At 33.4% G+C, this 14,088-nt stretch overlaps 1 protein-coding gene across 1 annotated transcript in view; it reads right to left on the reverse strand.

The window, feature by feature from the left end:
• Positions 1-14,088, reverse strand: part of LOC121319010 (protein piccolo-like) — a 106,333-nt gene that overhangs the window by 34,968 nt on the left and 57,277 nt on the right. The window contains exons 8-12 of the mRNA XM_041256243.1: positions 11,146-11,172; positions 10,188-10,262; positions 8,684-8,820; positions 8,277-8,352; positions 5,249-5,374 (exon numbers count right to left, since the gene is read on the reverse strand). Coding sequence (XP_041112177.1) covers positions 5,249-5,374; positions 8,277-8,352; positions 8,684-8,820; positions 10,188-10,262; positions 11,146-11,172 — 441 coding nt within the window. The remainder of the gene's footprint in view (positions 1-5,248; positions 5,375-8,276; positions 8,353-8,683; positions 8,821-10,187; positions 10,263-11,145; positions 11,173-14,088) is intronic.

Below are 14,088 nucleotides of genomic sequence, written 5' to 3' on the forward strand. Positions count from 1 at the left end.
AAATTTTACACTAAAATTTTTCCCCTAATAAAATTTGGACGGTATTTTTTTTCTTTTAGAAACTCTTATATAATTAGAACAAAATATGTACAATATGTATCGTTTGTTTCGTGAGGCAAACAAATTTACTCTGAATTGTCATCACTTTGTAGTGAAACTGGTCTCTTCGGAAAACAAATACTGTTTATGACGGTAATCATGAGCTGATACATACAATAAAACAAATAAAAAAAAACACACACACAAGCAACTTTCAAAGCTTTGTTCTCCATCGAGAGTGCCATTGAGATTGAAAGCAATTTGAAACAGTAATATTAAAACAAATGGCCCCTGTACGTTTTTCAGTGATGTAGGGCGATTTGAGTTCAAGCCAAGGAAAGAGCTGTTATTTGAACTTTGTTGTAAACATCCATGTGCAAATTACTGTTGTGGTATTCATTAACATGCCCCAATATAATATATTTTCCTAAGATAATTAAAATATAAACAAACAATTCTTAAAGCATATGTTATTGACCCACTCTATGAATATGCATCTCGTGTTTTTTTTCTTTGATATTTAAACAGTTCAAAGGAATGTGGCGGTGTACACCCCACTCCTGTGTGTATTTTGTTTGTTTTGTATTTGTGTCGTCTTATTGTTATTTAAATGTATGTTATTGTCACACTGTTGTTGTAGTCATAAAGCGGAGTGGAGTCATAAAGCAGGCTGAGTCATAAGGATGGTCATAAACTAAATCTATTGTAACTTAATAATACAGAGATTTGACTTAGATTTATGTTACATTGCCTAGGAAATAAACCATGTCCTGCTTTTTTATCATTCTTTTCCTTTCTTGGTAAGAAGGTATTGTAATCCATAAAGCCTGTAAAGCAAGTCAGTATGACACTTCTTCAAAAAGCTAGACTGAACCCAATTACAGTATAAATCTTGTGTCTGGTAAAATAAAAATCATCTTGCCAGTTTTGATGAAGGAAAAAGTGGCTCTGAGGAAAGAGCAAAAAGCCTGTAACTCCTAGTTGTGAGAGACAGCTTACTCGTGTAAGAAATATATCATATCCACTTTTACCTTATAAAGTTCATTGTATAAATACACATGTAGGTTTTACAGAGCATTAGAAAACTCTTCAGTATCATCAGCCAATCAGCTTTCAGCTCTAACAGGCTTCTATCAGGGGGTAGATGCCTACTGCTTTGTCACAACCCCAACTGTAAATCAAGCCACACAAGTACCAGTTTTTTACATTCTGACTTACCTTAATGAAAACTCAGCTCACCTCTATAGGGCAGCAAACACCAAACAAAGACATGACTGGTGCAAGTTTGTTTGGTTATCCACCAAAACCAGCAAACTAATGCTTTGCAACTAGTGACAAAGTCATGAACAAGGATCTCAGCATCCTTGGGAGACAGAAAAGGACAGATTCTATAGATTTTCTTTAGGTGGAAGAACCCTGCCTTCACCATTGTAGAGAAATGTGTCAAAAGTCTAACTGAACAACTAAACTCATTAAAATACCTCAATATGTATGTATGCTGGAGCTGTGTTTCCAATTAAATCATGTATGGTAAGATGATTGCATGATTTAGATGGATAAATATTACAAGCAGGAATATAGAGACACCCACACATCTCAAGGAACTACGCGGTACACTAAGTCTTAACCCTTAAAGGAAGGATCACAAGTGTGACCGTGAATATGAGTGACCGTGATTGTTTTCTGAATCTAAAGGGTTACATTCTTATGCTTCTTCTTTCTGTAGTTGCAGAATTCAACATTTTAGAAATGAGAATCCATGATTGATGTAGAATGATCATTTATTAATTTAAAGGAAACACTCCCATACAAACATACAATATGAAAACTTTTGGCCCATGGCCTTGTCCATAGGAACTCGTTAGCTGCCCCTATGTTGGTGATACCTAAAATAAAAGATTTAAACTAACGAATGCCGGCGGGCAGGACAAGTGGCCTCGGGCCACCTACCCCCTAAAAGAAGCCACTGCGAGGTGGAGGCAGGGGAGGAGGGGGCCAAACAATAAAAAAAATGACAAGAGGGTGTAGACAAATGAGGCTTTCATAGGGCTGATGATTATGTTATTCATTAATGGGTGTATTCTCCTTTTCAGAAAGACAACAAGTTTCCAATTAATTCCTGTCTCACACCATCTTCACAAGTTGATTTTAAATAACTCTGAGGACAGGCTACTAGTGCTTCACACTGCGTTTATATTTGTACAATCTGCTAGAAAGTACTGTCAGAAAGAACAGCTGAACCAAAATGATGAAACACTGTAGCATCCCGGGACCATGAATTTGAGGTAAGAACACTTTTAAGGTTATTTATTAAAGCCCTATTCACAACACTGGCTGCCACCTCTAGAGCTGTTTGCAACAACAGTCCTGACTAACCCTTAATACCACTAATACATGCCTAAAATAATCCTCCCCCCTGCCGATGGGGGTAGCACACCCTTGCTTAACCTTTTCCACTAGGGTTGCCCAAACGTAACCCACAACTTCAGCATTGCTGCAACATTGTGGTGATATTTTGTTTTAGTAAAGTGTGCTTTCAGCTACATCTGCTCATAATCAGATATAGATTGTTGTGCTGTAGCATGTGCATTGTTAAACTTAAGGACATTTTAATTTCCTGTACAGTAGTTTCACTCTATGAATGAACATTGTATGGACACAACACAAGATTGCCTGTCAGTAATCTCTTCAGAGGTTAAAGTAAGCAACAAAAATCAGTAAAGGCATCTATGTGCTGTAATACTTACGCAGTAGCTTTTAAAGGGCAGAGGGTCAACACAATTAGGAGAGAAAGCTATATTTTTAGACAGATTTTGAATCAAAACAATACCTTAGAGTCCTTTTAAAATTGGCCATGCATACTGCATAGTATATAGTCACAGTAGTTTTGTCTAACCTTGCCGATATTCATGTACTATTTAAGACAGGTTTTGTAAGTCATATCTGCTCATGTGTAAGCACTGCTGAAGAAGGCATTGGTGAAACTAAAACAGATAAAGATCCTATTTACTTTCCTTTTTTTCTTTCAAAACAATTAAGAAAACAACTGTAGTTTTTTTTTTTATAAAATATCGTTTAAGACATAAAGTCTCTCTGCAATGCTTTGCATTGTCTTGTTTAATTAAACTACTTTTGTTGGCCTGTCGTAATGAGTAATGATGTTGCCAGTAATACTCACAACAGATTTAAAGAGCTAAACTGCTTCTGTTTCTAGCAAATAATAAAAAAAAAGAAAAAAAAAAAAAAAAAAGAAAATAGCTGCTCCAGGGATATAAAGTATACATTAACATTGCCAGATATTAATGCAAACATGGCCAATGTTACTAGCATTTAGATAAATAATACATGATGACATGGATATATCACAAATGAAAATAACATTTTAAAAAAATAGAAAATATGTTATACAATAAACAAACGAACTAAGTGATGAAAACATTCATCATCTTTAAACTGTCTTTCTTCAGCTGTTTCTAGTATGCACACATTTCTCCTCCAGGCTATGTATTATTTTCATTAGTGCCATTGTGGATGTTGTTAAATATTCACTGTATTTTTTATGTAGTCACCATTTATATAAATGTACATTCTAGTTGAATTACCTTTTCCATTTAAAACATTTTTTTTTGGTTTTTGCTGAAAGTATATTTTTACATTTGCCTCCCTGTCAATCCACTGCTGATTTTCTCCTGCGTTTTCAAATTTGTCCTTATCATTTCAGTGCCCTCAAGCTGCTTCATGCTGCTTTACAGAATGTTAATTATCATCACACATTAAGTATTGCAGTGTTTCACAGTTTTACCACCCTATGCTTATCTTCAACTGAGGATTTTAAAAATGCTGAAATCACAGATTTTGATATACCAGCTGCATGATCAAAATAATTATTTTATAAATGCTAAGCCATATGAAGTTTTAGAGAGCTTACAACATTCAGGTCTTTGTCTGTTTCAATTCACTTGGTGTCACAAGGCATTAGTCATTAATACCATTGGCAGCATCTATTGTATGTTCTTCAGCAAGCTCTTACTGAATCATGCTTTTGTTGTTAATGTACAGCACTATTTGGAGCTGGGGAGAGAGGAGGACATCCATAAAAGGAGGCAAGGCAATCTTTACACAAAGATACATCATGAATAAAAACATATACATCATTTAACCCAACAAACCTACACTACAAGCTTACTCAGTGTACTAGCAATGTTACAATTTCCATCAAGACTTATAACATTTTGCATTAATATTACATTTTGTGGCATGGTTGTGCACTTAAGTTAATACGATATCCTTCAGCTATTATATTTTGTGTTGGTACATCCATTTGAAAGGTGCCAATTCAGAAGTACAGTTGCTGAATGACAATGTGACTGGTTTTAGCCACATATGATCATTTATCTAAATATAAGAAACAGCTCACTGTAAACTCTTTAAAGAAAGATGTATTAACCTGATTAACATTTTGACACAACTCCATCAAACCCATTTGTTAAAGTGCTGACAAGAAACACAAAACTACCCTGTAACGAGAACCTTCTTTTTCTGTATAGTTGGCCACAGAAAATGACAGGTAAGACTGCCCAGGGATTACAGCAGGAATGATTTAATCACTGAGACAGGATGAGACATAGTTACAATATGGCTGGAGAAGATCCCTCACATGGAAATCATTTGGCTCAGCATGTATTTTCACTTAAACAGTATATTTAATAACCCATGTTAACTTTTAAACGTTAGCACATTGATTTATGGTTTATCAGAGACATATGCGTAAACAACCTGTGCAGTATTTTTTTTTTTATAACCCAGCTAATATTCTTGCATAAAGGTGTAGTTCTAAGATCCATTTCCTTTCCCTTATGTAGCTTTAGTAACATATTCGCTACCATCATTAGAGTCACCCAAATGCTGTTTCTACCATGTGTACCACTTCAGAGAAGATACTAAACTATGTCACCTGCAGGACAACACAGTTTGTTTAAGTTGAGTTCTGACTGGGAAGGGACTCTTTGTCCAGTAAAGATTTAAAAAAAAAAAAGGGGGGGGTATGGGGGGGTGAATAAGTGCAGAATAAGAAAGTGGATAATTCTTGTCTTTAGTGTTCTACCAACTGAAACTTCTCAATGAGTAGAAATGCATTTGAAGAGGAAAGTTCAACTGCATAATGAGAAGTAACAGTTGTAGGTAGTATTAGAAATCATTATAATCTTACCTTCAACAACCTTTCCTGTATGCTCAGCAGTCCCTCCAGGTAGGATTTTGGCAATGTAGGCTCCAATTTCTCCATTGTTCCCGGGAATCTCCTTCCCACCCACAACCCTAATACCTAAACCATTTCCTAAAATATAAAGACAAGAACAACTTTCAATAAGAACGTCTTGCATACTGTGTATACGTCTTGCATAGAGTGCAATTTATTTGCGAGATCAATTCAAGGAAACAGCAGCATTAATCAAACTACAGGTCTGTTTGGTGAATATTCATATCAACATATAATACTGTAAAGTAAATTAACTCTTTTAAAGTTGTAATCAAATTATAAAATATATACATGGTGCTGTATATGTTAGAGCAAATTACAATTTTTAGTAGTATACCATTTCACAAAATAAACCAGCCATATCCAAGTAAACAACAGTACAGTGATTGCAGACATTGGTGTGTTTTAAACTGCAATTAGAAGTTTGTGTGAACTGCCTGCCTGCCCTTTTGAATGGCTAATGCAACTTCTAAAAAATGTAAATATGATGCAAAATGGGGGGGAACATATAATTAAACAAGTTTAACATTAATTCACACAATATTAAATACGAAAAAGAAACATTATAACTTGTTGCATTTCAAAACATGTAACTCCTTATGGAATACATCATTGAAATAAAATGTATCAAAGAATCATGAACATACTCCATAATCAATAGTTTTCAAGATAATGCTTTATGTTTATGCTCCCATATGCCATTAGTTGGAAAAGGCACACTAATTCTTAGATACTGTAGGGAGCTGAGATGTTCCTCTAATCAGATTTAAAGCTATTCAACTCAACCTGAGACGTGCACTTATAACAATTTAATGAGTCTTAGATGTATTTAAAGGTCTGAGCATAGAAGCAATTAAAATCTATTTCCTATGGTTTGATAACCATGTGTAAAATATAATTACATTCTGCCTATAAAATTGGTTTTATTGTGAGTTTTTTCAACAGTAATAAAGTTGGGGGACATTGATAACGTAAAGTTAGAAAATAAAGAAGCCTGACACCTACAAAGACAGTATGAGTGTCTTTCCCCCTTAGTCCCAATTGCTCTTGTGTGAATGTGCTATTTTGTTTAATTGACATGTAATTTATTTGTATTGCAAGTCAGCACTTCTGTCTGCAGTAAAGACTGCCAACAGTGTGTACAATATTTTGCATATTATTATTTGAAATATCACTGGTATATGAAACAATATGTCAAATATGCTTTGGGCCCAATTCAGTTAACTATTAACATCTTAATGGTTCATGCAATATATGCTTTGCTAAATCAAAGCTTCAGATCAAAGCTCAAATTACTTCAAGCACTACAAACAGTGCACAGATTGCACATTTATTTTATTATTGAAAATTCTAAATTATTTCTCAGATATTTGTACTCACTTTGATCATCACAGTACTCAATTCTTGGTATGTTAATTAGTTAGTGCACTTCATGTGATACATGATTCATAAAAAATATTTGTCATTACGATAAGGTTGGAATCCTTTAGTAGCATCAGAATTATCCTCCTAATGGTTGCCCTCAGGAAGCAAGCAAAGTGTTCTGATAAATACATAGATATGTATTACTTGTCATGACGCACGTGCATCAACATATGAAATGACCTGTAGTTAACACTCTAATAATAAAGTAACAGATAAACTAACATAAATAAAACAAAAGCAAAACATCACACTCATCAAGTTTAATTCAAAGATCGAAGCTCAGCATTGTAAGATGTAAAGTGTAGTGTGGGATGACTGGCCCATCATCTCATCTTCTGGACCGATAGGAGCCATCCTTCTTTGAGGTGCGACTTGCGACATTGGTCAGAGGTCACCATAGCTGGGTAATGGAGGACCACCAACCTCCAGAAGAGAGCTACCGTTGCAAAGGAGGTGGTGGTGAGGGGGAGGAGAAAGACTTGGAGAACAAATACTGGAAGGTGAGCCTTGACTATATAGGTTGAGGAACCAATAGGATTAGCATAACAAGCTGAACCTCACCCCTAGAACCACAGCAAGCCTCTATCTTTTTTTTTGTATGAAAAGTCAAGGCCAAACCATCAATTTAAATTCCTATTACTCATATCTGTAAATAAATCCCACGTACTGAATACATTATAACTACTGGCGAATTCTAACAATTTTCAGGTGGGAGGCGATGAGTCACATTCTGCAATGTTAAGACAGTTAATGAGTTATACATTATTTTGCAATAAGGTGCCATTCCAAAAAAAAAAAAAAAAAACAACAAACAAAAAAAGTAACAAGGGTCACAAAAACAAGGATCCCCTTAACTTGACATGTTGGAAAGTGTCTCAGTTGGACAGTCTATCAGGTTAATGTGGGAAGTATGCCCTTGATCGATAGATTGAAGCAATCTTGTTTTTGTTGCGCCTATATCCATAAGAAAAGATACACTGCAGGCAGACCAACATCTATTGGTCATGATACCACAATATTGATCTTCCAAATTACCACATTTCAATTGGATTATCTTTTTTTGTATCTCTGAGATTCCAAAAAAAATGCACAGTCTGAAAGGGTTTGTGACAGACAAAATGTGGTCTCTAAATCACAAGAGACATTCCAAATTCTTGCTCTTCATCACTAAAACAGCTTTAGGCCAGTCCCATTATGCTCATATTCAACATATTCTTAACGAAAGCTAATTCCACTGTAGTCTATTAATGTTTCTTTTTTTTTTTCAAAATAAACAAATATATATCACATCACTCTGTTGTGTTAACGTTAGTCCTTAAAAGAGCAGGAGCAGATAATTGTAGCGAGTGAGGTTCGATGGATCCTTTACATATTTTTTGACTAAAACATAGTTCAAGGATTTATTGAAATTAATTTAAAGATGACCACTATATATCTTATACATATTTCCAAAAACCCAGTTGACCCAGCAATCCCCTAGCCAACATAAACCAGTTTTATTGCCAATGTTATGCATTTCATGCAAAAATACCATAGTCAAGAGATTTATATCTACCTGATACACTGTGATCTTTGGGGTCCTTCTGCAGTTTGATTTTGGAATAAGGGAAGTTGTACTGAATAGGCTTGGCCTGAAGGAAACAACATTTGTGTTATTTGGTTTATAGCACAATATGTAATTTACACTGATACCTTAACTTGTATACATAATAACATTCAAAGTACAAATGATACAAATGTAATTATAATGCAAGTTTCAAGCCATCTGTTATTCATTATTAAATCTCTCAAAACAAGGTATGAACTGAACTATTTTATAAAATGTACATTTACTCTGCTGTTGTTGTTTGTATTGTTTTAAAATTAATAACTTATAAAATGTTATGGTTAAAACAAATCCATCATGTTCCTTGAAACATGACAAGCTTGTAACATTTGTGTACGTAAACAAGGTGTGCTTACTTCTCCCTGCTGGTGTTGGCTTTGCTTGCTGTGTGACATTCTTTCAGGGAGTCTTCTATCCAAGGCATGTCCATTCTCTATCCGGGGCTCCCGTGGCTTGTCAAACCAATCAGTCTCCTCCTGACGCAGGTGATATGCTTTTGGAAATCAAGTTAAAATCAGTTGTCCCTACCCATCAATGAAAAAGCTGAGAAGGGAAATCAGGACACTGCATGCGCTGAGCAACCCATATATTATTATATAGCTTTATCATGCAAGGGAAATGTGACACATACTGGCAAAGTATAGAAAGCAGACACAAAAACAGAAACAATACCAGAAGAAACCAAATTCGACTTTGTGAGGGTACTTCTGTTAGAAAAGAATACACTGCATTTTAGAGGTTCTTGTCAATTAAGTTTATTCTCTTAGCGTATTAAGGATTATTCTGGTGTGTAAAGCCATCTGTCTTACCACAAGGCTTTTAAAGCTGTGGTGGTGCTACAGTATATTCTATACTGTGTTGCAGTTATGGAAGAGAGGGGTGGAAGTCTTCCACAATATGATGGAAGTCACTTTTCTCAAAACTGGAACTGAATTATGCAACCACAATTCCAAATACTGTGATGTTAGTCCCATTCTCATACAGATTTAAGTAAGACTGAAGAAAATTGCACTGAACATTTGTACCAAATTAAAAAAAAAAGTGAAAGAAATATGACTTTTCTATCACCTACCCAGAAAAGAAACCTCATAAAATGATATTCTTTCTAAACAACATCATTGCTACCTCTGCCAGATAACGCTATAAGGAAATCAGTGATAGATAGGAATCTAGGTGTATTGACATCTAGCAAGTACTTCACATACAGAAATTAATTTGTAGACAGCTTAAATTAGCCTGAATCTCCCATGTAATGTCTGTTTACCAGTATCTAAAACCTCAATGGTAAGTACTGTAAATGGTGCAAAGATATACTTTTACAGCTTCTTCTACCAAATCAATACGTGTTGAAAGAATTGGTTTAAATTCTTTTTACTTTAAAAGGTTTTGTACACTTCAATGTATTTCAAGTACAGTGAAGACTGTCTAAAACTCTGCCTACAGTAGTTCATACAGACAGCCCAGCTTTTGTAGTAATGACTGGCAATGACTTTATATTTAAACACAAGATCTCAGGCTCAAACATTACGATTTGACTTTATAAAGAATATTCATTGATGGTATGTACAGTCTATCTATTATTATTATTATTATTATTATTATTATTATTATTATTATTATTATTATTATTATTATTATTATTATTATTATTATTATTATTATTATTATTATTATTAACAACAACAATAGTAATGCAATGTCAACGCAATGTCATGTTTTAGCTTCTTTGTTTGCAGCAATTTTTGGAGGTTAAAATTACATTCATAATTATTTTTACATGAAAAGTTTTGCTCTGTGTTGTATTTTAAATCTTTAGATTTTTCAAAATTAATCTTAACAAAATTACTGAAAAAAAAATACCGTAGTTATGCAGAGGAGGGTTGCATTCCAATGTATTCTCGGAGCTTTCAATTGTTTTACTGTTGGGACCACATTCTACAAAGGAATTAAACTGCAGTCATAAAAAAGTTCATTATTTAAAAAAATGTATATGAGCAGTCAAAGAAACATTGTTATTTTAAAGGAACCCATCAATATTGGATTAAGTAATGTGTTATTTTTCTGGGCTGGTTATCAAAACAGACTTATCAATTGATCTGTAATGTTAATTTTAAAAAAAGGCTTGTGTTTGCATGTGTTGTTTCTAAACTTTTTTTAGCTGCTGATGTTTACAGAATGTAACCGGGTAAGGTGCATGCTAGAAATAAAGGTACAACATTATCCATCGTCATGCGTAACATAATGGATTTCCATTTTCAGGTGTAAGAAAGCTAAGCTGTATTGATGGTAATGGACACAAGGTAATGTAAATACTACATTATAGCTAGTGTAAATATTTAAATTTTTATTCTTTTGTTTTTAGTACTTCTTTCTAATAATGCACATTATAAATATATCCATTAGTGTGATTTCAAATGTACATTAATCAACAGAACAAATGTGAATGTAATTAGTAATCATACACTTTACTGTATAATTTAAATACATATTTACTCTAACCTTGAATCATTGCCTGATTCAGCTTTTAGCTTTTAAAAGTTGGCATAACATACTGATGTATTTTATTGACAGCACATATTAATCTACATACATATATATGCATGTCTTCTTATATTCACATTTTCATACAATGAACATACAAGCCTACAAGCTCCTGAATCCTAAACAAAAATAGTTAACGTGTATATGAGGATGAGTTGGATTGAACCAATGGATCAGAAGCATACAGCTGAGATATGATTAGTTCAAACCACGAAACATATGGTAAATACAACTGTATGCTTAAATAATGATTTTTAAAAATTATATTAATTCTCACCTTCTAAATCCCAGCTAGTGCCTCCTGCTGTGATGCAAAATTAAATTTTAGAATCTAGGTACCAGTACTTAAAATAATAAATAAAAAATCAATAAAACAAGGAATTACTTCTCATTTTAATTCAGTTAGTGCTTTCTGAAGTATAGCCTGGAACTTTTGAGGACCCTGAAGAAGCTAGGACTTATGATATAAACTTCTTTAATGGATTAATATGTCACATCTCAAAGGCCAGCCAGAACCATAGTATAACAGGTATGACAGAGAGTAGTCATATCAACAAATGAATACACATAGAACACATCACATCTGCAACTTGAGAGGTGTGTTACAATATATAGATGTTGGTTGGTGACAACTACACTACACTATATCTTGACATGCATCAGGGCAAAAAACAACCTATACACTGAAGACCATAACTCAGAACATTAAACTAAGCAGTTGATTTGATCAACCAAAACCCATCAGAATAAACCACAGCATTTTACAATAACAGAAAATCTACCTGGACTGCTTCAACATTTCCTTTTAGGGGTAATGCTATAATAACCACTGATAGGTTGGTACAATCCAGGACAATTCCCCAGTGCTGTAAAATGCTCTACAAAATTCAGCTGTTCATTATTGTGAGGTGGTATTGGATAATCAAATCAACTCCTTAGTACCCTAACATATCGAATAACAGAAACACACTTTTAAAATAATATTCCTAATATGGTTTCATAAATATAAGTAGATGTACATGCTGCTTAAAAGGCGATTTAAGCAATAAAAAAGTAGAAAGGGATAGCAACTGATTACATGCCCACTGCTGTTGTGCAATTTCTATATATATATATATATATATATATATATATATATATATATATATATATATATATATATATATATATATATATATATATATATATATATATATAAACCCATTTGTTTGTTTCTCGTCAATCTTCCATTTTTATCCACCAGGTACTTTTGAAAAAGTGTTACATGTGTAAAACTTGTTTTATTAACCTTTAGTAAAAATTAATGAGTTATTGAAGTAAGAATGTGTACCAACATTTCCTTGTTTTGATGTTACTGTATCGTCATCTTGTATGACATTTTCTCCTTTGAAAATATCAACATATGTGACCATAAAATGTCAGCTGGGTTCATACAGCAGTCAGATACTCAACAACTAAATGCAGGAATATAGCGATGCAAGCTTTAATATTGTAAGTCATTAATATTGGTTTGTAATTACCAGTATCATTATTTTTAACACTATCAATAGCTATCAAATATGTGATAGTTATATATATAGATATATATATATAATATATATATATATATATATATATATATATATAATATATATATATATATTTTTTTTTTTTAATTTGTAATTATCTTAATCGTCTCAAAATTTTTAACAGTTTACTGATTACATACATTGTCACAAAGAGGGATGCACTTTCAAACACATTTGAGTGTTTTACATGGGTTTTACACAAGTAAGAATATGTCTTTTCAGCTTTACACAGTATAAAATGCTGGCCAGTTGTATATGTGTTTAACATGCGTTTTTACTTACGGTACACATGGCAATCTTAACCCAAAGCCAAAATCTATGTGTGAAACACATGTAAACATAGTCAACCTCACTGAAATTAGACCTTTTTAAAAATATACCATGTGTCAATCTGTTAGAAATATTTGTGGTTAAATATAAAATAGAAACAGAATTATAATTATTATGAACATGGTTTAAATTGTCATTCTAGTTGATATGGATGAAATTATGAGTGAGTGTGGCAAAGTGCCCGCCCCTGTGTGTATTTTCTGTTATATGTTGTGTGTTAATGTTAGTGTATAGTCATTGGTACACAGGATATAAACGGGTCCGTGTAACGCGAGTGTTGAAAACGTATATTTGTATTTAGGCACGAGGATTGCATAGCACTTCACATGCAAGTAAAACGTAATAATATGTGAGCACGTGAGATATTAAGGATTTATGTATAAGTGAGGGCCCGTAACTCAAGCCATGCAAAGCCAGTGAAGAAGTGATCCAATCTGATACGGCACATGCTGTTTTGCAGATCCAACATAATTGTATTTCTAATACCTTGACTACATTATACGTTAGTGACTAATAGAACTTATTGCAAGGATCAACAAAGTCTTTCTTGCCGTTTTCCACAATTTTGTATTTAGAGAAAATTCTGGTTGACCTATTATTTAGGTGAATCTATTAAAAGTATGACATTAAATATTAAAAACACAAAGCAAGCCATGCACATTTTATCAAAAGACATGCTTTTTGCAATAATTTTCACCATCATACAAAGTCAAACACATGCAAATTACGACTGTTTTATTGCAATAAACATACACATAAGTTATGTATACAACCATGCAGTTGTAGGGGCATTGTTAAAATAAGACATGTGGAACAGTACAGTAACAAAAAGGTTCTTTAGACTCATTTTGTAAGATCATTTATAAAGATGCTGTGTATTGTTAAATACAGTACCTTACTTACACTATGAATTGTATTCCTTATAACAAGAGATACATTACACAAAATTGTAACCCTAGAAAAATGTCAACTTTATCATTGCATTTTACCAGCTAACATTCAGAGAGCATCTCTGTGTATGTAAGCCTGGCACAATACTGCACTAGCCCATTAATTGCACTCACTACTCATCAGCCTAAACTTGTGTTTCCACAAGTCTCAAGTACTTCACAGATAATTCGACCTTGCATACTATTACACTGCTGATACAACTGGATTTCAGGTCTATACAGTACATTATTTAAATAAGGTACCATTTTCTGAAATGAATGCTCCTCACATCATCCCAAAAGCAAAAGCACGTTCATGACAATTCATGATTTTACTTGTTTCACCGTACAGTTTGGTATATTTTCAAAGCCTTTACTGCAGTCTTTATTTGA

Source organism: Polyodon spathula, chromosome 7 (assembly GCF_017654505.1).
Source record: "Polyodon spathula isolate WHYD16114869_AA chromosome 7, ASM1765450v1, whole genome shotgun sequence".
NCBI classification, from domain to species: domain Eukaryota; kingdom Metazoa; phylum Chordata; class Actinopteri; order Acipenseriformes; family Polyodontidae; genus Polyodon; species Polyodon spathula.